Genomic DNA, 27922 nt, shown 5'->3' on the forward strand with positions numbered 1-27922 from the left:
TTCTACCTGATTCAAAAACCTAGTTTCAAGAAGACCATATGGCCAAAACCAAATTAGTGAGACTAAAATGTAAGAGCAGGTCTGGTGAATAAGATTACTAGTTTTCTTTTGAACAAATGAAATTAAAGGTACCAGGTGACACATTTAGTAGTAGGTTAAGAGTGAGCAGAAGGTGAAGAAAGACTCCCCCCTTTTTTTTTTTTTTAAGTTTGGTTATTTAGGGCTGGGGTGGCATGTGTGAGGCACTGGGTTCAAATCTCAGCACCACATATAAATAAATAAAGGTCCATCAAGAACTAAAAAATATATATATATACATTTTAAAAGGTGGTTATTTTAGGGGCTGGGGAGATAGCTCAGTTGGTAGAGTGCTTGCCTCTCAAGCACAAGGCCCTGAGTTCGATCCCCAGCACCGCAAAAAAAAAAAAAAAAAAAAAAAGGTGGTTATTTTAAGGGGATGGAATGAAACAGTGTAAATTAGGACAACAGGTTGTTGCAAGGATTTGTCTATTAATTTTTAAGAAGCTCAATGGTAGAGTGCTTTACAAGCTAGCAAGCAAGAAGCCCATGATTTAATCCCTAGCACCACCAACCCCCCAAAAAAGATAGGTGAAATATGTATACGTTTATAACAAGAAAGAAACCAGTGGAGAAGCAAAGGTTGAGGAAAAAGAAGAGAAAAAGGGTAAGAAGTGGATAAGAAGTGACCAGATCTGCATATAGTTAGAAACCTCTTAAAGATATAATGAAGATAAAGAAATAGGATAGACTGGTAAGTAGGAGAACAAGATTTAGAGGTGCTCAGACCTAGGCTTTCAGTGACAAACTAAAAGAATTGGAATGATAAAGAAATGGAATAGGAAGTTTAAGAAGAGAAATAAAAGACTGGGAGATCCTTCTGATGAGTGATATATTAAAAAACTGACTAATGTTAGAGATAATGCACTAGACTAATATTCATCTGAAGTACTAGTTGATTTTAAAAAAGTGGTTGGTTTGAATGAGGGTTATGTTTATAGGCATAATACAGTGGAAATGTAAAGGAATGTGAAAATTGAAGGTATTAAGAAAGAAAGCAGATGAGTGAATAATGAGGTCCAGAATGGATTAGGAAGAAAATCAAGGAAAGGGCTTAAAAACTGGGAGAAAAGAGAGACTCCACTAACTTTTATAGGGAGGAGACAGTAAAAGAATAAGCGAAATAGAAAGTTAATTGTAATTTTTTTAAAGGTAACAACAAAAAAAAAGAGAATCATCTTCCAAGATTATTATTTATAATTATTCTTTCCACTATAATATATATATATATATATATATATTTTTTTTTTTTTTTTTTTTTTTTTTCCAGTGCTGGGGATTGAACCCAGGACCTTGTGCTTGCAAGGCAAGCACTCTACCAACTGAGCTATCTCCATGGCCCTAAAATAAAATTCTGATCAAAAGCAAATTTCTATAGGCATTATTTAAAATTAATCTTGTAGAAACTATTATAGTTCAACACTTACCGTACATTGCAACAGATTTTGCCTCTTCAATAGACTGATGTTTGTCAGTTAAACGAGCTTTGGTTACTTTGTGTTCATTTACCTCTTGTTCTAACCTTTGCTGTAATGATTTCAGCTTGTAGTTTAAATCTATCTCTAAATTATTCTTTTCCTGTAAAATTGGAATGTGAAATCACATAAAAACCATTCAACAGGTACATGTTTAAATCTTATATTATTTAATATCCCCAAAGAGATAAATGCATTACTTTTTAAATCACAGCAAACACATATCTAAAAGCAAAATATCACTTTTTATTTACCCCCTCCTTTCCTGTTTGAATCATTCATTAAACATGGCTAATGCTGAACAAGTTGTGCTGGTGGTTACATTCAGGATGATTCACTGCTAGGATCACAAATGAATAATCTTCCAGTTTATTTGTTTTTTACTATCATTTTATAAAAAAAAATATTAAATTATCTTTATCTATATTGACATATATAACCACATTTACTTTTCTTTTCTTTAATTTTACTTTTCTTGTCTTCTTTAAAAGAGACATCTAATGCCAAGTCACTGAGATAGAGAAGTAGCAAAAATGTATTCCATTTCTTTTTACATACTTCTATTATTGCTTCTTTTATCCTATTTCCACATTTACATGAGCTTGGTCATCAAAAAATATTCTAATTGTTACAAAATATGTCAAAAGGCCAAGATAAGGGACTGGAGTTGCAGCTTGGTGGTAGAGCTCTTGCCTAGCATGTGTGAGGCACTGGGTTTGATCCTTAGCAACACATAAAAATAAATAAGGTATTGTGTCCATAAAAAAAAAAAGCCTAGAGAGTTAGTGGCTTTTCTGATAATTTATCTGAGGTTCTACTCAAACTACAACATTTCAGGGAGGTACTGAAAAAGACAGATCTATAAATTATCAGTTTAGTCCTTTCCTCACCAAGGTATGTGACAGAGGATAACCAATAAAATTTTTGATTGTTAAATGCAAAGACTAATTGTTTCATGTTCTATTTTGCTAACTTTTATGAATAAAATGGATTAAATGTGCATGGTCTACTATATACCAATCATTTATTTTTCTTCTTCGTAAGATGTTATAGTATGAATGAACACCTTCTTCTTACCTGAATAAAAGTAAACTAGGAAAAATTACTTTTGAAAAGTTATTTCAAAACCAAAGCAATTTTTTAAATGTTTTAATGATCTTTTAAATATTAAGTATCTAACTCTCTCAAGTATACAAACAAAAATAATAGAATAAGACCCTGAATAACACATCTCCACACCCTAATGAACCAAACATAAAAACTTCTAGAAATATACCTCAACATTACAAATGAACATTATTTTATAAAAATACGTTATAATCTTTGATAACTTTTAAATACTATCTTATAAATGACACATGTTATGTCATTTACCTTTTCTGAATGATTAAGCATGTCTTGAGCCTCTTTTCTTTCTCCCTCCACTCTTTCAAGATTATATTTGAGATGCTTCACTTCCTCTTGTAAAGATGTAATTCGAGCTATCAAGTGAGAAAAAAAGTTTAAATCCGTTACCAATGAAAGAAAAGTCTTTTTGTTCAGAATGATTATTAAGATTTTTTTAAAAAGTAGTCAGGGGTGGTGGTATACACATATAATCCCAGGAACTGGGGAGGCTGAGGCAGGATAGCATGTTTGAAGCCAGACAAAGTAACTTAGCGAGACTCTGTCTCAATATAAAAAGTGAAAAGAGCTGGGGATGTAGCTCAGTGGTTTGAAAAAAAAAAAAAATGAAAATATCAATGTACCTGGATATCACCTAATGTATATTCTTTATTGTACAAGTGGTCAAAGAGATGGCCTGAGCATGGGCTAGGAATCAGACCGAAGTTCTCACTGCATGCTCATTTCTAGCACATTAAAGCTGACACCCTTAATTAAGGCAAGTATTCATTAAATGCCATGAATATACTAGACACCATGCAGTGTTTAATGAACTTAGATGTGGGGGTTTTGGGGGGTTTTTTGGTACTGGGGATTGAACCCAGGGGTGCTTGGCCACTGATCCACATCCTCAGTCCCCTTTTCTATTTTATTTAGAGACAGGGTCTTGCTAAGTTGCTGGCTTTGAACTCACGATCCTCCTGCCTTAGCATTCCAAGTCACTGGGATTACAGGCATGTGCCACCATGCCCAGCCAAATTATTAGTTTTTACATACTTTAGGCTCATACCATGTAACACTAGCAAGCAATTCATATATTTATCAACTGTCTCCTCATTAAAATATGTTTTAACCTTATAGGTTTTTAACACATAAGTATTTAACAAACATAAAGCTAATACATGCAGAATCTAACTTAAATGAATATTATCCAGCTCAAAAGTACTATTTTCATATTTGTGATTCAAAGAAGTCTATAACTTTACATGAAAACTGATGAAATACCTTGAAGGACCAGGAAAAATGGAAAGTACAGTTTAATTATATACTTGCATAAGTCTCGAATGTTCTCTACCACCTCCCTTGTTTTTAGTATTTCTAAAGAAATTCTTTGGTGTGTGTGTTTGGGGGTGGGGCGGTGTACCGGGTATTGAACTCAGGAGCACTGCACCACTGAGCCACATCCCCAGCCCTATTTTGTATTTTATTTAGAGACAGGGTCTCACTGACTTGCTTAGCACTTCACTTTTGCTGAGACTGGCTTTGAACTCTTGATCCTCCTGCCTTAGCCTCCCAAGCTGCTGGGATTATAGGCATGTGCCATCAGGCTCTGCTCTAAAAAAGTTCTTCAAAAAACAAATGAGAGGGGTTTTCAAGATGGCGGCCTAGAGGGCGGCTGCACTTCACGTTGCTCCAGGATGCAGGATTCAAAAGAGGAAATAGTGAGAGACTTGGGACCAACTCAAAGCCGCCGGGTAAGTCTCTCCCGTTGGGGAGGGGTCCTGGATGGGGCGGTAGCCCCGGAACGCAGGGAACTTTGTGAAATACAGTTGCCCGGCGAGGCGCCCCTCCCTCCACTGGAGGGATAAACACAGACACTGGGAGCATTGTAGAGGTGGCTGCTCAGCACAGCACTTGGACTCGGAGCAACGACTGGGGCTCCGGGCAGCTGCCTGAGGAGGAGCTGTGTGGCGAGCTGTTTGGACTCAGAGCGATCGCTTCTGGACAAGGGGGGGGGGGTGTGCCCGGAGGAAGAGGAGGAACGTGGCGGGTCGCTTGGTCTAGAAGGGACTGCACCAGAGCTACAGGCAGTTGCCAGAGGAGGAGCTGAGTGGCAAGCTGTTTAGACTCAGAGTGACCGCTTCTGAACACCGGGGGGCTGCCTGGAGGAAGAGGAGGAACGTGGCCGGTGGCTTGGTCTAGGAGTGACTGCATCAGAGCTCCGGGTTGCTGCTCAGAGGAGGAGGTGAGTGGTGAGTGGTTTGGATTCAAAGCGACTGCTCCTGAACACCGGTGACCTGCCTGGAGGAGGAGCGCGGTGGGTCACTTGGTCTCCAAGGGACCGCTCCTGAACACCCGGGGGGCTACCCCGAGGAGGAGGAGGAACAGGGCGGGTCACTTGGACTCGGAGTGACTGCCTAGGGATACGGGCGGTTGGCGGGAGGAGGAGACACGAAGTGAGTTGCTTGGACTCCTAGTGACTGCGTCGGAACACCGGGCAGCTGTCCGGAGGAGGAGGTGTGTGGCAGGTCTCTGGGACTCGGAGTATTGTACGAGGCTCCAAGTGGCGGCTCAGAGGAGGGGCCACATAGCCAGGCGATTAGGTGCAGAGCAGGGTCCCAGGACATAGGCGGCTTCTTGGTGGAAGAGCCGCACAAAGACATGCTTAGGGGCGGAGCGAAGGTTCCAGGACTGCGGGCAGATTCTCTGAGGAGAGGCAGCCTAAGGAGACTCGTCTGTGAAGGGTGAGGCTCCCAGACCCAGGAGGTAGGTCCGGGCCCCTGGGAACGTTGCAGAGGAAGGCAGCCCAGTCCAGGCAGTAGTTGTAGATTGAGGGGAACCTCTAGGAGGGGAACTGAAGAGCGAGACCTCCCCACCAAGTGAGACTTCCCTGCCGGGTGAGGTTTTCCCACAAGGACAGTAAAACCAGAGACACAGGCACAAACAGGCCTTGCCTCAGCCTGCAGCCTAGTTCCCCTTTGGATGACCATTGGTCAACAAGTGGAGGCACCTCTGCCCACTAGCAGGGAATATACCCCACCTGAGGGTCACAACCCCTAGAGAGGCAGCTTCCCTGTGGAGCACCGCATTATCAACTTCCTCCAAGACTGCAGGCTACTGAAGGATAAGAGGGGATATACTAGCAATCTTCAGGGACATATAAGTCAATAGAGGAAATTTGCAATATCTTAATGATCCACTGATTCCTGAACAATATGAGAAAACAAGGGAAGAAAATGCCCCAAACAAATCTAGATGTTACATCAATAAAATCCAACGACAGCATGGCAGAAGAAATGACAGAAAGGGAGTTCAGAATGTACATAATTAAAATGATCAGGGAAGCAAACGATGAGATGAAAGAGCAAATGCAGGCATTGAATGATGAGATGAAAGAGCAAATGCAGGCATTGAATGATAGCACCAATCGACAGTTAAAAGAGCAAATACAGGAAGCAAAAGATCATTTCAATAAAGAGTTAGAGATATTGAAAAAAAAAACCAAACAGAAATCCTTGAAATGAAGGAAACAATAAACCAAATTAAGAACTCCATAGAAAGCATAACCAATAGGATAGAACACCTGGAAGACAGAACTTCAGATATTGAAGACAAAATATTTAACCGTGAAAACAAAGCTGAACAAACAGAGAAGATGGTAAGAAATCATGAACAGAATCTCCAAGAACTATGGGATATCATGAAAAGGTCAAATTTGAGAATTATTGGGATTGAGGAAGGCTTAGAGAAACAAACCAAAGGAATGAACAATCTATTCAATGAAATAATATCAGAAAATTGCCCAAATCTGAAGAATGAAATGGAAAATCAAGTTCAAGAGGCTTATAGGACTCCAAATACACAAAATTACAACAGACCCACACCAAGGCACATTATAATGAAAATACGGAACATACAAAATAAAGACAGAATTTTAAAGACTGTGAGAGAAAAGAACCAAATTACATTCAGGGGGAAACCAATACGGATATCAGCAGATTTTTCAATCCAGACCCTAAAAGCTAGAAGGGCCTGGAACAACATTTTTTCAAGCTCTGAAAGAAAATGGATGCCAACCAAGAATCTTATACCCAGCAAAGCTTACCTTCAAATTTGACAATGAAATAAAATCATTCCATGATAAACAAAAGCTAAAAGAATTTACAAAAAGAAAGCCAGCATTACAGAACATTCTCGGCAAAATATTCCATGAGGAAGAGATAAAAAACAAAGAAGCAAATCAGAAAAGGGAGGAATTATCCTAAAGGAACTGTCAAGTAAAGGAGGGACCAAGTTGTGTCAAAAAAATAAATAAATAAATAAAATTTTAAAAATGAACCAAATGCCCGGGAATACAAATCATATCTCAATAATAACCCTGAATGTTAATGGCCTGAATTCATCAATCAAAAGACATAGACTGGCAGATTGGATTAAAAAGAAAGATCCAACAATATGTTGACTGCAAGAGATTCACCTCATAGAAAGAGATACCCATAGACTAAAGGTGAAAGGATGGGGAAAAACATACCATGCATATGGACTCAGCAAAAAAGCTGGAGTATCCATCCTCATTTCAGATAATGTGGACTTCAAGCCAAAGTTAGTCAGAAGGTATAAGGAAGGACATTTCATACTGCTTAAGGGAAGCATAAATCAGCAAGATATAACAATCATAAACATCTATGCCCCAAACAGTGGCTCATCCATGTATGTCAAACAAATTCTTCTCAATTTTAGAAACCAAATAGACCATCACACAATAATACTAGGTGATTTTAGCACACCTCTCTCACCACTGGACAGATCTTCCAAACAAAAATTGAACAAAGAAACCATAGATCTCAATAACACAATCAATAATTTAGACTTAACAGATATTTATAGAATATACCATCCAACCAAGAGCGAATACACTTTCTTCTCAGCAGCACATGGATCCTTCTCTAAAAGAGACCATATATTACGCCACAAAGCTAATGTTAGCAAATACAAGAAGATAGAGACACTACCTTGTATTCTATCAGATCATGATGGATTGAAATTAGAAATAAATGAAAGAGTAAAAAACAGAAACTACTCCAACACCTGGAGATTAAACAATATGCTATTATATGATGAATGGATAACAGAAGATATTAGGAAGGAAATTAAAAAATTCTTAGAGGTAAATGAGAACAAAGAAACATCATATCAAAATCTCTGGGACACTATGAAAGCAGTACTTAGAGGAAAATTTATTTCATGGAGTGCATTTAATAAAAGAAGTAAAACTCAACAAATAAACGACCTAACACTACAGCTCAAAGCCCTAGAAAAAGAAGAACAGACCAACACCAAAAGTAGTAGAAGACAGGAAATAGTTAAACTCAGAGCTGAAATCAACAAAATTGAAACAAAAGAAACAATACAAAAAATTGACAAAATAAATAGTTGGTTCTTCGAAAAAATAAACAAAATTGATAAACCTTTAGCCACACTAACAAAGAGAAGATGAGAGAAAACTCAAATCACTAAAATTCGGAATGAACAGGGAAATATCACAACAGACACGACTGAAATACAAAACATAATTAGAAGCTATTTTGAAAATCTATACTCCAACAAAATAGAAAATTTTGAAGACATCAACAGGTTTCTAGAGACATATGAATTGCCTAAACCGAACAAAGAAGACATACACAATTTAAATAGACCAATTTCAAGTAATGAAATAGAAGAGGTCATCAAAAGTCTACCAACAAAGAAAAGTCCAGGACCAGATGGGTTCTCAGCCGAGTTCTACAAAACCTTTAAAGAAGAGCTCATTCCAATACTTCTCAAAGTATTCCATAAAATAGAAGAGGAGGGAACCCTCCCAAACTCATTCTATGAAGTCAATATTACCCTGATACCTAAACCAGACAGAGACATACCGAGGAAAGAAAATTTCAGACTAATATCCTTAATGAACATCGACGCAAAAATTCTCAACAAAATTTTAGCAAATCGCATACAAAAACATATTAAAAAGATAGCGCACCATGATCAAGTGGGTTTCATCCCAGGGATGCAAGGTTGGTTCAACATCAGGAAATCAATAAATGTAATTCACCATATCAATAGACTTAAAGTCAAGAATCACATGATTATTTCAATAGATGCAGAAAAAGCATTTGATAAAATACAGCACCGTTTCATGCTCAAAACACTAGAAAACATAGGGATAGTGGGAACATTCCTTAACATTGTAAAGGCCATCTATGCTAAGCCCATGGCAAATATCATTCTAAATGGTGAAAAACTGAAAGCATTCCCCCTAAAAACTGGAACAAGGCAGGGATGCCCTCTTTCACCACTTCTATTCAATATCGTCCTTGAAACTCTAGCAAGAGCAATTAGACAGACCAAAGAAATTAAAGGGATAAGAATAGGAAAAGAAGAACTCAAACTATCCCTATTTGCTGATGATATGATTGTATACTTAGAGGAACCAGGAAATTCCACCAGAGAACTGTTAGATCTCATAAGTGAATTCAGTAAAGTAGCGGGATATAAGATCAATGCACATAAATCTAATGCATTTTTATACATAAGTGATGAATCTTCAGAAAGAGAAATTAGGAAAACTACCCCATTCACAATAGCATCGAAAAAAATAAAATACTTGGGAATCAATCTCACAAAAGAGGTGAAAGACCTCTACAATGAGAACTACAGAACACTAAAGAAAGAAACTAAAGAAAACCTTAGAAGATGGAAAGATCTCCCATGTTCTTGGATAGGAAGATTAATATTGTCAAAATGGCCATACTACCAAAAGTGCTATACAGATTCAATGCAATTCGAATTAAAATCCCAATGATGTACCTTACAGAAATAGAGCAAGAGCTTATGAAATTCATCTGGAAGAATAAAAAACCCAGAATAGCTAAAGCAATCCTTGGCAGAAAGAGTGAAGCAGGGGGTATTGCAATACCAGATCTTCAACTCTACTACAAAGCAATAGTAACAAAAACGGCATGGTATTGGTACCAAAATAGAAAGGTGGATCAATGGTACAGAATAGAGGACACGAACACAAACCCAAATAAATACAATTTTCTCATACTAGACAAAGGGGACAAAAATATGCAGTGGAGAAAAGATAGCCTCTTCAACAAATGGTGCTGGGAAAATTGGAAATCCATATGCAACAGAATGAAACTAAACCCATATCTCTCACCATGCACGAAACTAAACTCAAAATGGATTAAGGACCTTGGAATCAGACCAGAGACCTTGCATCTTATAGAAGAAAAAGTAGGTCCAGAGCTTCAACATGTCGGCTTAGGACTAGACTTCCTCAACAGGACTCCCATAGCACAAGAAATAAAAGCAAGAATTAATAACTGGGATAGATTCAAACTAAAAAGCTTTCTCTCAGCAAAGGAAACTATCAGCAATGTGAAGAAAAAGCCTACAGAGTGGGAGAAAATCTTTGCCAATCATACTTCAGATAGAGCACTAATCTCCAGAATCTATAAAGAACTCAAAAAACTCTACACCAAGAATGCAAATAATCCAATCGACAGATGGGCTAAGGAAATACATAGACACTTCACAGAAGAAGATCTACAAGCAATCAACAAACATGGAAAAATGTTCAACATCCCTAGTAATAAGGGAAATGCAAATCAAAACCACCCTAAGATTCCATCTCACCCCAATTAGAATGGCGATTATCAAGAATACAAGCAACAACAGGTGTTGGCGAGGATGTGGGGAGAAAGGTACACTCATACATTGCTGGTGGGGCTGCAAATTAGTGCAGCCACTCTGGAAAGCAGTGTGGAGACTCCTTAGAAAACTTGGAATGGAACCACCATTTGACCCAGCTATCCCACTCCTTGGCCTATACCCAAAGGACTTAAAAGCAGCATATTACAGAGATACAGCCACATCAATGTTCATAGCTGCTCAGTTCACAATAGCCAGACTGTGGAACCAACCTAGATGTCCTTCAATTGATGAATGGATAAAGAAACTGTGGTATATATATACAATGGAATATTACTCAGCCATAAAGAATGATAAAATTATGGCATTTGCAGGCAAATGGATGAAATTGGACAATATCATGCTAAGTGAGATAAGCCAATCTCAAAAAACCAAAGGAAGAATGATATCGCTAATAAGTGGATGATGACACACAATGGGGGGTGGGAGGGGTTAGTGTTAGGGTTAGAGTTAGGGTTAGGGAGGGGGGCAAGAATGGAGGAAGGAAGGACTGTATAGAGGGAAAAGAGGGGTGGGAGGGGTGGGGGGGAAGGGAAAAAATAACAGAATGAATCAAACAACATTACCCTATGTAAATTTATGATCACACAAATGGTATGCCTTTACGCCATGTACAAACAGAGAAACAACATGTATCCCATTTGTTTACAATAAAAAAATAAATAAAAAAAAAAACAAAAAAAACAAATGAACATTATATCTTTGGCTTGAAAATACTTGTTTGCTAGATCAGTTCTAGAATCTAGAGAACAATGAAATAATTTTATTTACAGAAACACACACATGAAAATATTATGTTTGTATTGGAGTATATTAATATAAAAGAAACAAACACCAACCAGTTTCTTTCAAAAGTACAAAGTAGGGCTGGGGTTGTGGCTCAGTGGTAGAGCACTTGCCTAGCATGTGTGAGGCACTGGGTTTGATTCTCAGCACCACATAGAAATAAATTAATAAGTAAATAAATAAATAAATAAATAAAATAAAGGTCTATGAATAACTGAAAAAAATTTTAAAAAGTACAAAGCATGTGAAAGTTTGTATGGAAAGAGCAACTTTGTCTAAATGTTTAGATGTTGAAATCCTATGGAAAAAAGGCTTCCTCCTGTATCTGTAATAATAATAGGCTTTAAGTACCTGTACAAAGATAGTAAATTCATATTAAACTTTGAATATTTCATGTAGAAGAAACTTATTATAAACGAATTCCTAAGAAGACAAGGAAAGGGGTTGGGGTTATAGCTCAGTAGTAGAGTGTTTACCTACCCTGTGTGAGGCACTGGGTTCAATTCTCAGCATTGAATATAAATAAATAAAGTAAACATCCATCAACAACTTAAAAAATATATATATATAAATAAATAAAAGACAAGGTAATAAAAATTTATGGGCTGAATTCATTTTCAATTCCAAACAACCATATAAAAGACATATTAAATAAATAAAATAGTTTATTTATCTCATTTATTCCATGTAAATGGATATACTAGGAATAAACAACAGCTTGTCTGTGTAGTACATGAAAGCAAAGATCCTTAAAAAACAGAAAACATCAAGGGTGTAATAAGCTCTAAAACGTCATGGTGGATTAAAACAATAAACCTAAAAGGTAATAAGGGATAATGTTTTCGTAACCTGTCATCTTCTAACAGGTCACATTAAACCCAGCACTTACTAAAAAAAGAAAAAAAAAACCAAATGAATTAGACTATATTAAATATGAGAAATGAAGAACTCCTATTTGTCCAAAGCACCATTAAAAAGTGAAAAAGCAAACTACAGAATGGGAAAAGACAATTCTGATACATATATTTGATGAAGGACTGAGAATTAGTATGAAAAACTCACACAAATCAGTAAGAAAACGACAACTTGATAAGAAAGTGGACAAAATAACAAAACACTGCTAAATAAACCATATCCATGTTCATGGAATGGAAGACAATTTTGTTAAGATGGAATAGTACCCAAAGCAATCTACAAATTCAATCTTCAAAATTCCAATACACTACTACAGAAGTAGAATAGCCAACCCTTGAATTCACAGGGAACTGCAAAGAACAGTTAAAATAAGATTGAAGAACAATAATCCTGGAGGGTTAATTTTTAACAAGGACATCAAGAGCATTTAAAAAGGAAAGGATAGTCTCTTCAACAAATGGTGCTAAGAAACTGGACAATTTCAAATGCTCAACATCATGAGTCATTATGGAAATGAAAGTCAAAACTACAATGAGACACTACTTCTTATCCACAGGGTGGCTATAACTGAAAAAAGGAAATTATCAAGAGTTGGCCGTTGCATTATCTGGCTGCAGAGAATTCAGAATCCTGACACATTGTTAATGGGAAGGTAAAATGGTGCAGACATCGCAGATAACAGTCTAGAAGTTTCTTAAAGGTTGAACATAATAATTACCGTATCACCCAGCAACTCTACTTCTAAATATATTCTCAAAATAGCTAAAAATAAGATACCCCAACAAATACTTGCACAAATGTTCATGGCAATGCTATTCATAATAGCAGAAAGGTTTAAAAAAAATCAGTTGGAGGGCTATGTAAAATGTCATCTAATAGATTCAACAGAATACTTCTCAGTCATTAACGGAGTATTGATGAATTCTAGAATGAACTTTAAAATCTTTACGCTATAAGAAAGAAGTCAACATAAAAGGACACCTATTTTATGATGCTATTTATAAGAAATATACAGAACAAGTAAAATTCAGAAACAGGAGGTTGGGGGTTGCCAGGGGCTAAATGGAAGGGAAAACAGGGAGAGACAGCTTAATGGGTACAGGATTTTCTTTGGGGGTAGTAAAAATGTTTTGGAATTAGACAGAGGAGTACTGAAATTCTAAAACTGAGATATGCTATTTCTATTCTAAAACTTCAATAAGAGAAAGAAAGAATAAGTATTTAATCTGATTTTCTTTCATAAGGTGACCTTCAAAGGTTACCTAATGAGGAGTTTCTCATAAATCAAGAAGGATAAAAATAGAGGATCACAATTTTGCAAATGCTTAAAGAAACAAAATTTAGTTAATAATCATTAGTGTCTGCCGACATCAGAAAGGGTCTTTATGTACCTCTCAGTGTCTCAACACAATTAGTTAAGTATTCCTGCCAAACACAGCAAGTATCTAAATGTAACTCCCAATTTAAAGTACTACAGGGGCAGAGCAACATATTAAATGATACCAGTGATAAAATCAGCAAAAGCTAGAATGGGAGATAAGGCCAAAACCCTGATTTGTTCAACCACAAATAACAGCGACAACAAAATACAATGAACAAAAAAGGGAAAACTTGAGGAACATATTAATAAAATACAATGTACAGATTTTAAATGGATCCTAATTCAAGCAAAATAAGTGCAGTAACAAGAACAAATTATAAGAATATTGGAGGAATTTGAGCACTGAGTAGATATTTTAAACAAAAGTCAACTTCTTTTTCAGCTTTCGTAATGATCTTATGGTTATATTTTTTAAATTCATATTTTTAAGAGATGCTGAAATATGTACCAAATTAAACAATACTGATGCTTGAGATTTGCTTCAAAAAGAATTCAATATGAGAGGACTGGGGAGGGGAGGCAGAGGAATAAAATGAAACAAGACCTGCTACCAGATGATTGAAGTGGATGATGAATACACAGGGGGTCATTTTGGTATTCTATTTTGGTATGTATCAGAAATTTTCCAAAATAAAAAGTTAAATAAAAACTAACCAAATGATACTGTTTTTAGAAAAAAAGTCTTTTAAAAATGATGTATCTTTAAAACGTGTCTTCTGCGTTTCAATTGGAAGAATCAATAACAAACTTACCATATGAAAAGTTTATCATTTCACTTAAAATTTTCATTCCTCCATGATATTTTCATCTTTTCCCATTCCTTTTCATTAAGCATCTATATCCTGAACTTTTGGAAGCGTACTTTCCTGTAGTGGCAGCCTTATTGAAACACTAGTCCAGTTGCTGGCAAACATTAGGTCTACAGCCTGTTTCTATAGAGATAGGTCTTTTCTACTCTTCTTTTGAAACAGAGTTTCACTATGTTGCCCAAGCTGGTCCTGAACTCCTAGGCTGAAGTGATCCTGCCTCAACCTCCCAAGTAGCTGGGACTACAGGTGTATACCACCATGCCAGGTTTCTTGCTTTCATTTTTAAAGAGTTATAAAAAGATGAATATACAACAAAGATCATGCGTGCCCCTAAAATATTTATAATCCAATCATGTTAAGGAAGTCTCTCACACATACAAAGAAGCTACTGACCACTCGTGTACATGAAGGATATTCAATAAGGAATAACAACGATGAGTCTGCCAGAAGCCCAGCACCCCGAACTAAAAGAAATTTATACTTAAGGGATCTAAAAGTTCTTAAGGACTGTAAAAGATTAAAGTAAAAATTATAATTCTTTTAACTACACTGCATTAACAGAAGCATTAAAAATGATAAATTGGTTAATAATATATCATGCAATGAACTTTTCTTAACTTTCAGCAATATTTAAAAAAAATAGATTCAATTAAAAAACACTACTGATGAGCACTTGGATAATGGCCTCTCCCTTGGAAGCAAGCTCTTCTGCTTGGTCATATACCTCTGGAGAGGATGTAGAGAAAAAGTACTTTTACATCGTTGGTAGGATTGCAAATTAGTACAATTACTGTGGAAACAGTTTGGAGGGTCTGCAAAAAACTAGGCATGGAACCACCATAAGACTGAGCAGTACTGCTCCTTGGTATTTATCCTAAAGAATTAAAGTCATCATACTACAATAATACGTGCATACCCATGTTTATAGCAACACAACCACAAGAAACAAACCATGGAACCAGTCTAGGTGTCCATCAACAGATAAAGAGATTAAAAAAATAAAAAATGTGCTTTATGTATACAATGGAGTTTTATTTTTTTTGTTGTTGTCTTTTAACCTGGGACTAAATCCAGGGGCACTAAAACACTGAGCAGCATCCCCAGACTCTTTTTTAATTTAAGACAGGGTCTCACCAAGCTGCTCAGGGCCTCAATAAACTGCTGAGGCTGGATTTGAACTTGTGATCCTCCTGCCTTAGCCTCCTGAGTTGCTGGGATTACAGGTGTGTGCCACAGTGGAGTTTTATTCAGTCATAATAAAAGTGAAATTATGACATTTGCAGGAAAATGGATGGAACTAGAGACTATTTATGTTAAGGGAAATAAGTCAAACTCATAAGGTCAAGGGTTGTATGTTTTCTCTCACATATGGAAGTTAGAAAAAGGAAAAGAAAGGCGGGGGGTGGATTTCATGAAAATCAAAGGGAAATCAGTAGAGGAAATGGGACAAGGGGCAGAAGGTGGGGAGGGAGAGGTGAAATGCTGGGGAGTGTTATTGGCCAAATGATATTGCTATATTGTGTCATGTATGAATATGTAACAACAAATACCATCATTATGTACAACTATAATGCACCAATAAAAAAATGCGGGGGGAAAAAAAGCTTGGCCATAAATAGAAGATAAAAAGTTTAACATAATATTAGAACCGGAAGGATTTCTAGAGGTCATCTAATTAATCATCTTGGTTTACAGATAGAGAAAGGAGATACAACTATCACACTGCTGTTAAACTGTTTAGAAGGGCCTAGAAAAACCTGACTTAAGGAAGTTAAGTACAAGGCTTTCCTAATACATACAAAGAGGCTACTTTCTTGGTTATATTTGGATCTATTTTAAGCCTGGTGCCTGGGAAGTAAGATTGCACAACAATCCTCAGCTATGAACCAATGAGAAATCCTAATTTTCATTTCCATAGTTACAAAAACTGACCCTGACCTCTCTCCACAGAATTATAGCTAATCATCAAACCCCATGAGACCCAAACTATGTTCCCTTCTGTGACTAAGGTTAAAACAGACTCCCCCCACCAGCCAATTTTTTCCCCGAGAGGTCTGGCAACTTCCAAGTATATCTATTTTGATTAGGTAGTGTGGGTGTTGCCATTAATGGCAATAAAAAATTGAAAAAAATATTTGAGAAGTAGGTAGAGCCAGGCATCCTTGAAATCAAAGATGTTATTTACCACTATAAAACTATTTCTTTAGATACTCTTTTTTTTATTTTTATGTCCTATAACTTTACTGAATTTATCAGTGCTAACAGTTTTTGGTTTTACCTTTGTTTTTAAAAGTTGAAATTATTGGGTAGAGATTTGTATGAAGAAATGACATGTTCTAATACTAAATAATAGTCTCTGAATTTCTCCTTGTTTGCTCTCTCCAGGAAGAACGTGTTGTGAATCACATGGCTGCAAAGATTATTGAGAATGTCTGCACAACTTTTTCAGCTCAGGCACAGGGCTTTATTATAGGAGAAGTTGGACCTGTTTTATGGTACTTATTCAGACATTCCACCGTTGATTCTCTTAGGATAACAGCAATATCGGTAAGATAGAGCATCTTTTGGGGATTTTTTAAATTATTATTATTTTTATTTATCTTTTAATTTTTTACAGACTGCATTTTGATTCATTGTACACAAATGGGGTACAGCATTTTGTTTCTATGGTTGTACACGATGTAGATTCATACCATTCATGCAGTCATACATGTACATAAGGGTAATGATGTCTGTGTCTCATTCCACCATTTTTCATACCTCCCTCTCTTTCTTTAGATATTCTTTTATATTCAATCTTCTGCCTTTTAATTCACAAATACTACTATCTCTAGTCCTAACCTTTCCAAGTACATAACTCTTTTTTAATAATGAGATTCTATTTCTGCAAATGAGTTTCTATTTCTATCCATAATGCATGAGCAATTCCCAGGATTCGATAGTAATAATCCTCTCTTTATAGATCAGTCTCACTTTGAGTAAGGGCTTTATAAATTAGTAAACTTTTTCAGTTAAGTTTTCAGTTTAGATCAGAGACCTGCACCAAACAGAAGAAAAAGTAGGCCCAAATCTTCATCATGTTGGCTTAGGACCAGACTTCCTTAATTCCCAGAGCACAAGAAATAACAGCAAGAATCAATAAATGGGAGAAATTCAAACTAAAAAGCTTTTTCTCAGCAAAGGCAGCAATCGATATGAAAAGAGAGCCAACAGAATGGGAGAAAACCTTTTCCACACACACTTCAGATACAGCACTAATCTCCAAAATTTATAAAGAACTTAAAAAACTTTACACCAAAAATACAAAGAACCCAATCAATAAATGGGCTAAGGAACTGGGCAGATACTTCACAGAAGAAGCTACACAGGCAATCAACAAATATATGAAAAAAGTGCTCATCATCATCATCTCTAGTAATTAAGAGAAATGCAAATTAAAACCACCCTAAGATTTCATCTAACTCCAATTAGAATGGCTATTATCAAGAACACAAGCAGTAATAAGTGCTAGCGTGGATGTGGGGGAAAAGGTACACTCATACATTGCTGGTGGGGTTGCAAATTGGTGCAGTCACTCTGGAAAGCAGAATGGAATTCCTCAGAAAACCTGGAATGGACCCACCATCTAACCCAGCTATCTCACTCTTTGGTTTATACCCAAAGGACTTAAAATCAGCATACTACAGTGATGCAGCTATGTCAATGTTCATAGCCACTGAATTCACAACAGCTAGATTGTGGAACCAACCTAGATGCCCTTCCATTGATGAATATACACAATGGAATATTACTCAGCCATAAAGAAGGATAAAATTATGGCATTTGCTGGTAAAGGGATAGAGTTGGAGAATATCAAGCTAAGTTAAATACGTCAATCCCCAAAAACCAAAGGTTGAATGTTTTCTCTGATAAGTGAACAATGATACATAATTGGGGGGGGGGGGAGAAGAATGGAAGAACTTTTGGAATGTGTAGAAGGAAATGAGGGGGGGAGGGGAGCAGGGAAAGGAAAGATAAGAGGGCTAAGACAGACATCATTCCCCCATGTACATGTATGATTACACAAATGGTATGAATCTACATTGTGTACAACAACAGAAGTAAAAAATTGTACCCCATTTGTGTACAATGAATCAAAATGCAGTCTGGAAAAATAAAAAAACCCTTTCAGTTAACTTGGCTGTGAACTGGAAAACATCCACAGAAACTGCCTCACAGAGTGCCTATTCAAGTGTGGGGATTACCATGCAATAAAAATGTAGGCATTACCCTGAAAGAGGAAGAATTTCTCTAACCATTTCTGGCTTTGCCATTTTCTACATGAGGGAAGATGATTAGAAAAAAAAAAGTCTCATTTTTAAACATGGTACAGTTTGTTATGTGTTTTTAAAACAAAATTAAGAACAAATGTTGTATAATTCAACTTATTTGAGGAAACTAGAGTAATCAAATTCATAGACACAGAAAGTAGAATGGTGGTTATACAGGGCCATGGGGGAGGGGAAAAGTTATTGTTTAATAAGTAGAGTTGTAGTCTTGAGGTGATGAAAAAAGTTCTGGAGACAGTGACATTAGTTGCACAACAATTGAAATGTATTTAAAATCATTGAACTGTACACCTAAAAATGGCTAAAATGATTAATTTTATGTTAGATTTATTTTACCACAATAAGAAAAAATATTACCTTGAAGGTCTCCAATCATCTCAGAATCATGACCTCTGTCTCTTCGTTCAGCTTCCAATACAGCTTGTAGTTGGTAGTAATCCTTGTCTGTTTGTGACTTTGAATTCTCTAAAATTCTGTTTCTCTCCTGCAATTCTCTGTTGAGGGACTCTAGCTGGCTAATTGATATGCTCATCTCTGTATGACTCTTTCTTAATCTTACAGCTGTGTCCGACTCTGTCCTAAGCAAGTCATTGGCTTCTTCTAGCTATTTAAAAGAGAAAAAAGAATTTTGACCAAAATATGATCAAACTTATTTTAATTTACTAAAATTTTAAAACAAGAACCTCATCTGAAAAACTTACCTGCTTCTGTAATTGTACCAGCTTCTCATTAGTAAGTTGTGAATTCTGACTTACTTTTTTTAAGTCTTCCAACTGATCTTTTAATGTAGAAACTAGACAGTGAAAGAATATGTAAAAATTATAAACTTTTAATAGAGGAAACATATAGATTGCCTTTAAAAAAAAAAAAATGACATTTATTCTTAGACCATAATATAGTCAGCCAAACTAGGTCCAGTCCCACTCCCAAAACCAAATTCCATCTTGGAAGTACTTACATTTTTAAATGCTTCAAAAAGTAGATCATCATTTTGTAATTCAGAGTACAAAAACAGATGTTTCCACTATTGTATCATTTCAAATTATTTTACTGCCTTAATAAGATCTCTTAGTATAATGTTATAAAGTTGGTTTTTTTTAGGTTGGTGGGTACTGGGGATTGAACTCAGGAGCACTCAACCACTGAGCCACATCCCTAATCCTATTTTGAATTTTATTTAGAGACAAGGTCTCACTGAATAGCTTAGCACCTCGCTTTTGCTGAGGCTGGCTTTGAACTCAAGATCCTCCTGCTTCAGCCTCCTGAGTCACTGGGATTACAGGTGTGTGCCCTTTTTATTATTTGTTTCTGAATAGTACAATTACTTAAATGGTTTGAATAGTTAAGTATTTTTAAAATGGTACAAAATTCAAAAGGCACTAAATGGCAGGTAGTATAGAATAAGTCTTCCTCCCTCCACATCATCTCCACATACTTTGTGTATCCCTTAACTGGAATACACAACTATTTTGAATTCTTGCGTATCTTCCTAGGACAGTCTATAAATTGAAATCCTAAAATAAAACCATATACTTTTTTTATGTTTTCACATGCATGTCTATATCAATACATATACATATTTAATTTAAGCATATGTAAAACAGCACTTGTTTTAAACACAAAGCGTCTATACTCTTGCTTTTTCAAGATACATCTTAGAGATCTTTTTATATAACAATATATAAAAAATACTTTATTCTTTTATAAGCTACATAGTATTTGATCATATATATACACCAAAATTAAATCACTAATTAAACTTACATTGTTTATACTTTTTTCAATTTTAAGCAATTTTACAATGAATAGTTTTGTGTATACATTAGGTGGCACATACATATGTATAAAATAAAGCAGAAGTGAAATCACTCTATCAAAGGGTGTAGGAAACCATTTTAAATGTATTTTTACTGGAATTCAAATATGAAATTCTAGCTTAGTAATTCTCAAACATGGCTGCTTCTTAAAAGTGCCTGTGGAATTTACAGAAAATACAGATATTCTAGACATGATAGTTGAGACAGGAGGACCACAAGTTTGAGGCCAGCCTCAGCTAGAAGTCCCTGTTGCAAAATAAAAAACAAAAAGGGCTGGGGATGTAGCTCAGTAGTAAAGGGGCCCTGGGTTCAATGCCTAGTGCCAAAAAAACAAACCAAAACCAAACAGAAAATACTGATGCCCAGGTCACATGTCTATACCAATTAAATCAGGATTTCTACAGTTTAGTCATGAGTGTATTTTAAAGCTTCCAGTAGATTCCAGTATGCAAACAATGACAACATCACTATTTTGTTAAATAGTATTCACAATTGACTTTAATGTGTCATAAATTTAATTGGAGATCTGGGTTATTGAGCTTTAGAACTGTGGCTTCATAAATTTATCAGGGGCATTAAATTTAAAACAACCTAATGATAAAGACCTACAGGAGGACAGTGTTAAGACAGAAATTACAGGGACTAGAGGTATAGCTCAGTGGCAGAGTGCTTGCCTAGAAATTTCTTTAGTCCTGGGACTTGAACATGGGGGCACTTTACCACTGAGCCACATCCCCAGCCCTTTGTATTTTTTCTTTTGAGAAGGGTCTCACTAAGTTGCTGAAGTTGGTCTTAAACTTGGTGATCCTCCTGCTTCCACCTACCAAGACAAAGGGATTACGGGCATGTGCCATTGTGCCCAGCAAAATTTCAGCATTTAAAAAGGGCAATAATTTACCTTCATTTTCTACATTTCTCCTCTTTTCATTTTCCTGTTCAGCTTTTCTTTGGTACTCATTAATTCTATGTTGCAGCAACATTTTTTCCTTCTCAATTTGAGACACTGTAGATTCTAGATTTCTTCTTTGATTCCCCTGAAATTATGACAAAATTTACCACTGCAATTAATAGACTTTGTCATTTATGCTCTTTGAAAAAAAAAAAGACAAAAACCTGAACATGGATTTTTTTTGCTTCAAAATCAAATAGTGCCTCCTAATAACTTTGTAGTAACGGATGAAGCTTATCTTATGAATAAGAATCCTCATTTGAGCTCGACATGTAAAATTTTCAGATTTCTGAATTCATGAACTTAAAATACAACCCTATCTTACCTTTTCAGATCAATAGTCGCTGTATTAATGGCAACTACACTGTATTATATTACAAATATTTTGGTTTACAATATTCAATTTAACATATTAAAGACTCAGACAGTAATTATATATTTGACAGTTAAGACAAAGCTGAAATGGTTCCAAATGGTACAGAGTTCACCACTCCAAGTTGCTCTATTGCAACAATATTTTACTTATCTTTCCTAAGATTCTCTATGTATCTACCCACTAATGTACATTAAAAAGTAACCAGTGAAGTAGTTAGAAAAAGAAACAAGGGGGAGTAGTGTTCAAGTAAAAATATTCAAATTTTCACAACTTAAAATTTATCTGTTTCTGAATTACCACTTCTAACATTATTTTTTAAAAATATTTTTTTAGTTGCCAATGGATATCTATCGATCTATCTACCTACCTATCTACCTATTTATATGCGGTGCTGAGGATCGAACCTAGGGCCTCACACATGCCAGGCAAGTGCTCTACCACTGAGCCACAACTCCAGTCCTGCCATTATCTTATTTTTGATGCTTTGTTTTTACCTTCAGGACTCCACATCAGGAAAACCTATTTTATAGTTATGTTTTTTTCCCAGGTTTTCCGATCTTTAAGCAAAAACTACTTTTTAAGTGAGATGCTCTCAGAGATTTGTAAAAGTGACACAGACTTGTAAGGTCTTTTCAATTTTTTAAAAATTTTTTTTAGTTGTCAGTGGACCTTTATTTTATTTATATGGGGTGCCGACAATGAAACCCAGTGTGTCGTGTCACACATGCTAGGCAAGTACTCTACCACTGAGCTACCACCCCAGCCCAGGTCTTTTCAATTTTAAGATTTTATCATTTTAATTTTAAATCCATTTGAATTGTTGTGTGTATCAACAGTTCTTTCCTTCTTGCTGCTGAGTAGTATTCCATGGTACAGTGTTTATCATTCACTTATTATAGGACAGTTTCTGTTTTTGGCTATAAGTAAAATTGCTATCAATAGTAATATACAGGTTTTTGTGAAAATATACATAACTTTTCATTTTTCTGGGATAAAAGCCCAAGAGCACAACTGCTGAGTCATAGGTGGCACATTTAGTTTTTTTTTTTTTTTAAGGAAGTGGTTTTCCAGAATGTCTACCATTTTACATCCCATCTGCAAAATACAAGTGACCCAGTTTTTTCATATTCTGTCATTTAGTTTGTGTCTTGATACAATTTTAAATTTTACTTGTTCTAATGGTAGTTCATGGTAGTTTTATCTGTTTACTGGTAAGTTTTGAGAGTTCTTTAAATAGTCTAGAGATGAGTCCTTTGTAAGATATATAGCTTGTAAATATATTTCCTCCAATCTACAGCTTGTGATTTCTTCCTCTTTTATAGAGAAAATGCTAATTTTGATTAAGTCCAATCGACTGAACTTTCCTTATATTGATCAAATTTGTGGTGTCATGCCCAAGAATTCTCTAACATACTAGTTCCAAAGATTTTGTCTTTTTTTTTTTTTCTAGAAGTTTTATATTTTTATATTTATATTTAAATGTATGAATCATCAAGTGAATTTTTGTATAAGGTGTAAGACAGTAGGTTCATATTTTGGCCTATAGATATTTAACTGTTCCATTATCATTTGTTAAAAGACTACCAATGAATTGCTTTTGCACTTTTGCCAAAAAGAAGTTGGCTATAATCATACGGAAGCATTTGTTTTCTCTACTGTTCTACTGACCAATATGTCTATTCTTTAGTCAGTATCATACAATTTTGAACATCATAGTTATGATCTGTCTACATAAAACATCCTGTCACCTGTATAAAACATTTAGAGTTTTAATCTTCCTTTCTGTTCCTCCCCCACTCTTTTTTTTTTTTTGCGGTGCTGGGGATTGAACCCAGGGCTTCGTGCTTGTGAGGCAAGCACTCTACCAACCGAGCTACATCCCCAGCCCTCCCCCACTCTTTTCTTGTCTTTTTTGTCCTGTTCATAACTTCCAATACTAGTTAATACTGATGAGAGCAGACATCTTTTCCTTGTAGCAGGTTTTAGGGGAAAAGATTACTCTTTCACCATAAACTATAAAGTGGGTATAGATTTTAAGTATACGCTTTTTATCAACTTGAGCTGAGAAATATTATCATGAAGGGTGGGTGTTGCATTCTGTCCAGTGATTTATCTTTATCAATTGATATAATCATTTAATTTTTTTAGCAACTAATATGATGAATTAAACTGATTTTCAAGTATTAAATGAGACTTGAATCTCTGAAATAAAGCATAGTTGGTTTCTTTTTATATATACTGCTGAATTCTATTTTGTTAAGAATTTTTGTGTTTGTATTCATGAGGGATAATGGTCTATAGTTTTCTTTGTAGTATGGTCTTTGGTATCATGTTAATATTAGCCTCATAAAATTAATTGGGAAGTGCTCTCTTATATTTTCTGAGAGAGTACAGATTTGGTGTTTTCTTAAACCCTGGCAGAAATCTCTAGTGCAATTACATGGTTATGGGGATTTTTAAAGAGTTTTTTAAAATTATGAATTTGCTTTACATAACAGTTATACAGAGCTATTAAAATTATGTATTTCACATTGTATGAGCTGTGGCATTTGTACTTTTCAAGGAATTAATCCTATTTTACCTAAATTTCATACTTCTGTTTAAAATTGTTCACAGTATTCCCTTATTACCTTTTCATATTCATAGTCCACAACGATATGCCCTGTTTCATTACCAATACTGGTAATTTGTGTCTTCTTTTTCTTTTGTCAGTCTTGCTAGAGATTTGTCCATTTTGTTGATCTTTTCAAACAATTTTTTTTATGTCACTGATTTTCTCATTGTTTTTATTATGTTTATAATTTCACTCATCTCTACTTTTGTTACAGTATGGATCTGGAATGCCTGATAAAAGTTCATGTGTTGAAGGCTTGGTCTCCAATGAAGCAATGTTCAGAGATGGGGCATTTGGGAAATGATTGGATCCTAGGGGATCTAATCTCATCAATGGGGGTAATCCATTAGTGGAGTCATAGCTGAATGGACTACTGGGAAGTAGTACAAACTGTGGAAGGTGGGACCTAGTTGAAGGGAGTGGGTCCTTGGGGACTTTATCTTGTCCCCAGCCCCCTTCCTCTCTCCCTCTGTTTCCTAGTTGCCAAGAGGTGAGCAGCTCTGCTCCCACCATTTGTTCCCCAACAGCATGTTCTGCCTCACCCCCAAGCCGACAGTTAATAGGACTAAGTGACTATGGACTGAAACCTTTGAAACTGTGAGCTAAAATAAATCTATACTCCTTAATGTTTTTCTCACATACTTTGTCATAGAGGCAGAAAGCTAACACAGCAGTTATCTTTACTTTTCCTACCTTTTACTTGTTTTGGGTTTTTTTCTTTTTGTAGTTTCTTGAAGTAGGAGCTTAGTGAGTTGAGACTTTTCCTCTATTCTAATGCAAGCATTTAAGATTCCCTTTCAGCACTGTTAGTTGCACTTCACAAATTTTGATATTGGATTTTTCATTTACTGCTCTTAATATTTTTTTTTAAATGAAAATTTGAAGCTGGGTACACGCCTGTCACCCCAGCAGCTCTGGAGGCTGAGGCAGGAGGATTAGAAGTTCAAATCCAGCCTCAACAACTTAGCGAGGCCCTAAGCAACTCAGAGAGATCCTATCTCTAATAAAATATAAAAGAGGGCTGGGATTGTAGCTCAGTGGCAGAATGCTTGCCTAGTATGTGTGAGGCACTGGGTTCAACACTTAGCACCACATAAAAATAAATAAAATAAAGGTCCATTGATAACTAAAAAAATATTTTAAAATAAGGCAGGTGGGTTGGGAATGTGGCTTGGTGGTTAAGCGCCCCTGGGTTCAATGTCTGGTACCAAAAATAAAATAAAGTGAAGTTCTGAGATATAATTAACAATGGATGGGGACTGGGGCTGTAGCTCAGTGGTAGAGCACTTGCCTCGCACGGGCAAGGCACTTGGTTCTATCCTCAGCACCACATAAAAATAAAAGATATTGTGTCCACCTACAACTAAAAAATATTTTTTAAAAAAAGGGTGTATTTTTTCATTCCCTTTGAGAGTTGATGTCTCTGACCTATGTGCAGTTTGGTTTCCATGGGTTCACAGTTTTCCTGTTACCTTTCTGTTTTTCTTTCTAGTTTGATTATATTTTGGTCAGAAAACACTATATGGTTTCAATTGTTTTAAATTTGTTTGCCTTCTGATTCATGATGTGGTGTACTTGGGATGTGGTTCTTAAGCCACTGAAAAGATTATATATTCTGCTCTTGTTGGATAGAGGGTTCCATAAATGTTGAACAGATCCAGATGGTTGATGGTGTGGTTGAATTCTCCTATGCGTATGATGATTCTGTCTAGAAAGACGAGTTGAAATCTTCAACAATAATTGCAGATTTGTCTACTTCTCTTTCGGTTTTCATTTCAAGTATTTTGTAGTTCAAATGTTTGGTGTATAAACATTTAGAACTGCTGTGTCTTATTGGTGGATTTGTCCTTTTTATCATTATGCAACATTTCTCTTTGTCCTAGTAACTCTTTGTGCTTAAGTCTACTTTATTTGGTATTAATATTTATATATCTTTTTTCCATTCTTTTACTTTCAGTTTACCTATGTTTCTATATTCGAAGCTTTTGTAGACAATATATTAAGTGTGGGATTTTTAGAAAAATGGAATCTTAAAACCTCTATTTATTGGTATTCTATTTAATGTAATATTAGGGTTAATTCTGCCACTTTTCTGTGATCTCTGCTGTTTATCAATTTTTCTCTTTCCTGACTTTTTGTGGGTTACCTGAATTTTTTTTTTTTTTTTTTTAGAAAAAAGTATCTATGAAGATAAAATCTTTTAACTGTGGAGTTTTAAAAATTTTATTAGTTGTAAATGGACATAATATCTTTTTATGTGTTTATTTTCATGTGGTGCTGAGGATTGAACCCAAGGCCTTACATGTGTGAGGCAAGCGCTCTACCACTGAGCTACAGCACCAGCCCATCTGTGGAGTTTTTTGGTGTATATCTTTGTGTAGATTTTTCAGTGACTGCTTTAAGTGTTTTGTTTTATATATATGTGTGTGTGTGGGTGTATAGCATTATATCACATTCTGCTAGTGCTGACTCTTACCAGTTCATGTAGAGTCTTATTACCCTCCTGTTTATAATTGTCTTAAATATTTCCTTTATATACATGGTAAGTACTGAGGATTAAACTCAGAGGGACTCTACCACTGAACTATATCCTGGTTCTTTTTATTTTTATTTTGAGACAGGGTCTCACTAAGTTGCCCAGGCTAGCCTCAAACTTGCATTTTCCTGCCTCAACCTACCAAGTAGCTGGGATTACAGATGAGTGCCAGCACATCCACTTTTCACTTTCTTTCTATTTAGAGAATTTTCTTTAGTAATTCTCTTAAGGAAGGTATGCTGGCAACATATTCTCTTATTTCCCCCCATTTGAGAAGGTAATTTTTTAAAAAGAATTTTTTGTTTTTAGTGGTAGTTGGACACAATACATTTTAAAAATTTGTTTATTTTTTATGTGGTGCTGAGGATCTAACCTAGTGTCTCACATATGCTAGGCAAGGTTTCTACCACTCTGCTATAATTGCAGCCCCTCATGTTTTTTTTTTTTTTAAATTCATTTGGGAAGAATATCTTCACTGAGCATAGAGTTCTAGGTTGACAAGGTACTTTGTTTTTCTACCACATGAAAAACAAGTCAGTTCCCTCTTGCCCCCATGGTTTCTGATAAGGTATCTGATTTTATTTGCAGTGATTTTCCCTTTTAGGTAAGGTGTCTCTTGCTAAGTTTCAGATTTGCTCTTTGTCATTTGTTAGAAGTTTGACTATTACGTCTAAGTGTAAACTATCTTTGGATTTATTCTTTTTGTGGTCTGTTAAGCTTCCTGTTGATTGACCATCTTTTACATGTAGGTTCATGTCCTCTGTTATAATTGTGAAATTTTCAGTCACCATTTCTTCCCATCTCTTTTTTTCATTCTTTCAGCAATTCCACTGACACAAAAGTGAGAACTTTACTGCTAGAGCTAGTTCTACATGCCCCTGAGGCTCAGTCACTTTTTTTTGTCCCCCACAACTGTTAACTCTGTTGTTCAGACTAGGTAATTTTTATTGTTCTATAAGTTCTCTGATTCTTTCTTGTATTACTTGGCTGCTAAGA

At 35.7% G+C, this 27922-nt stretch overlaps 1 protein-coding gene across 4 annotated transcripts in view; it reads right to left on the reverse strand.

Moving 5' to 3' along the window:
- The window catches only part of Rock1 (Rho associated coiled-coil containing protein kinase 1), a 148166-nt gene that overhangs the window by 36705 nt on the left and 83539 nt on the right, over positions 1-27922 (reverse strand). For all 4 annotated transcript variants that reach the window (XM_047526161.1, XM_047526162.1, XM_047526160.1 and 1 more), the window contains exons 14-18: positions 21350-21485; positions 19336-19427; positions 18992-19238; positions 2928-3034; positions 1506-1656 (exon numbers count right to left, since the gene is read on the reverse strand). In XM_047526161.1, the coding sequence (XP_047382117.1) occupies positions 1506-1656; positions 2928-3034; positions 18992-19238; positions 19336-19427; positions 21350-21485 (733 nt within the window). The remainder of the gene's footprint in view (positions 1-1505; positions 1657-2927; positions 3035-18991; positions 19239-19335; positions 19428-21349; positions 21486-27922) is intronic.

Source organism: Sciurus carolinensis, chromosome 15, assembly GCF_902686445.1.
Source record: "Sciurus carolinensis chromosome 15, mSciCar1.2, whole genome shotgun sequence".
Classification (NCBI taxonomy): Eukaryota; Metazoa; Chordata; class Mammalia; order Rodentia; family Sciuridae; genus Sciurus; species Sciurus carolinensis.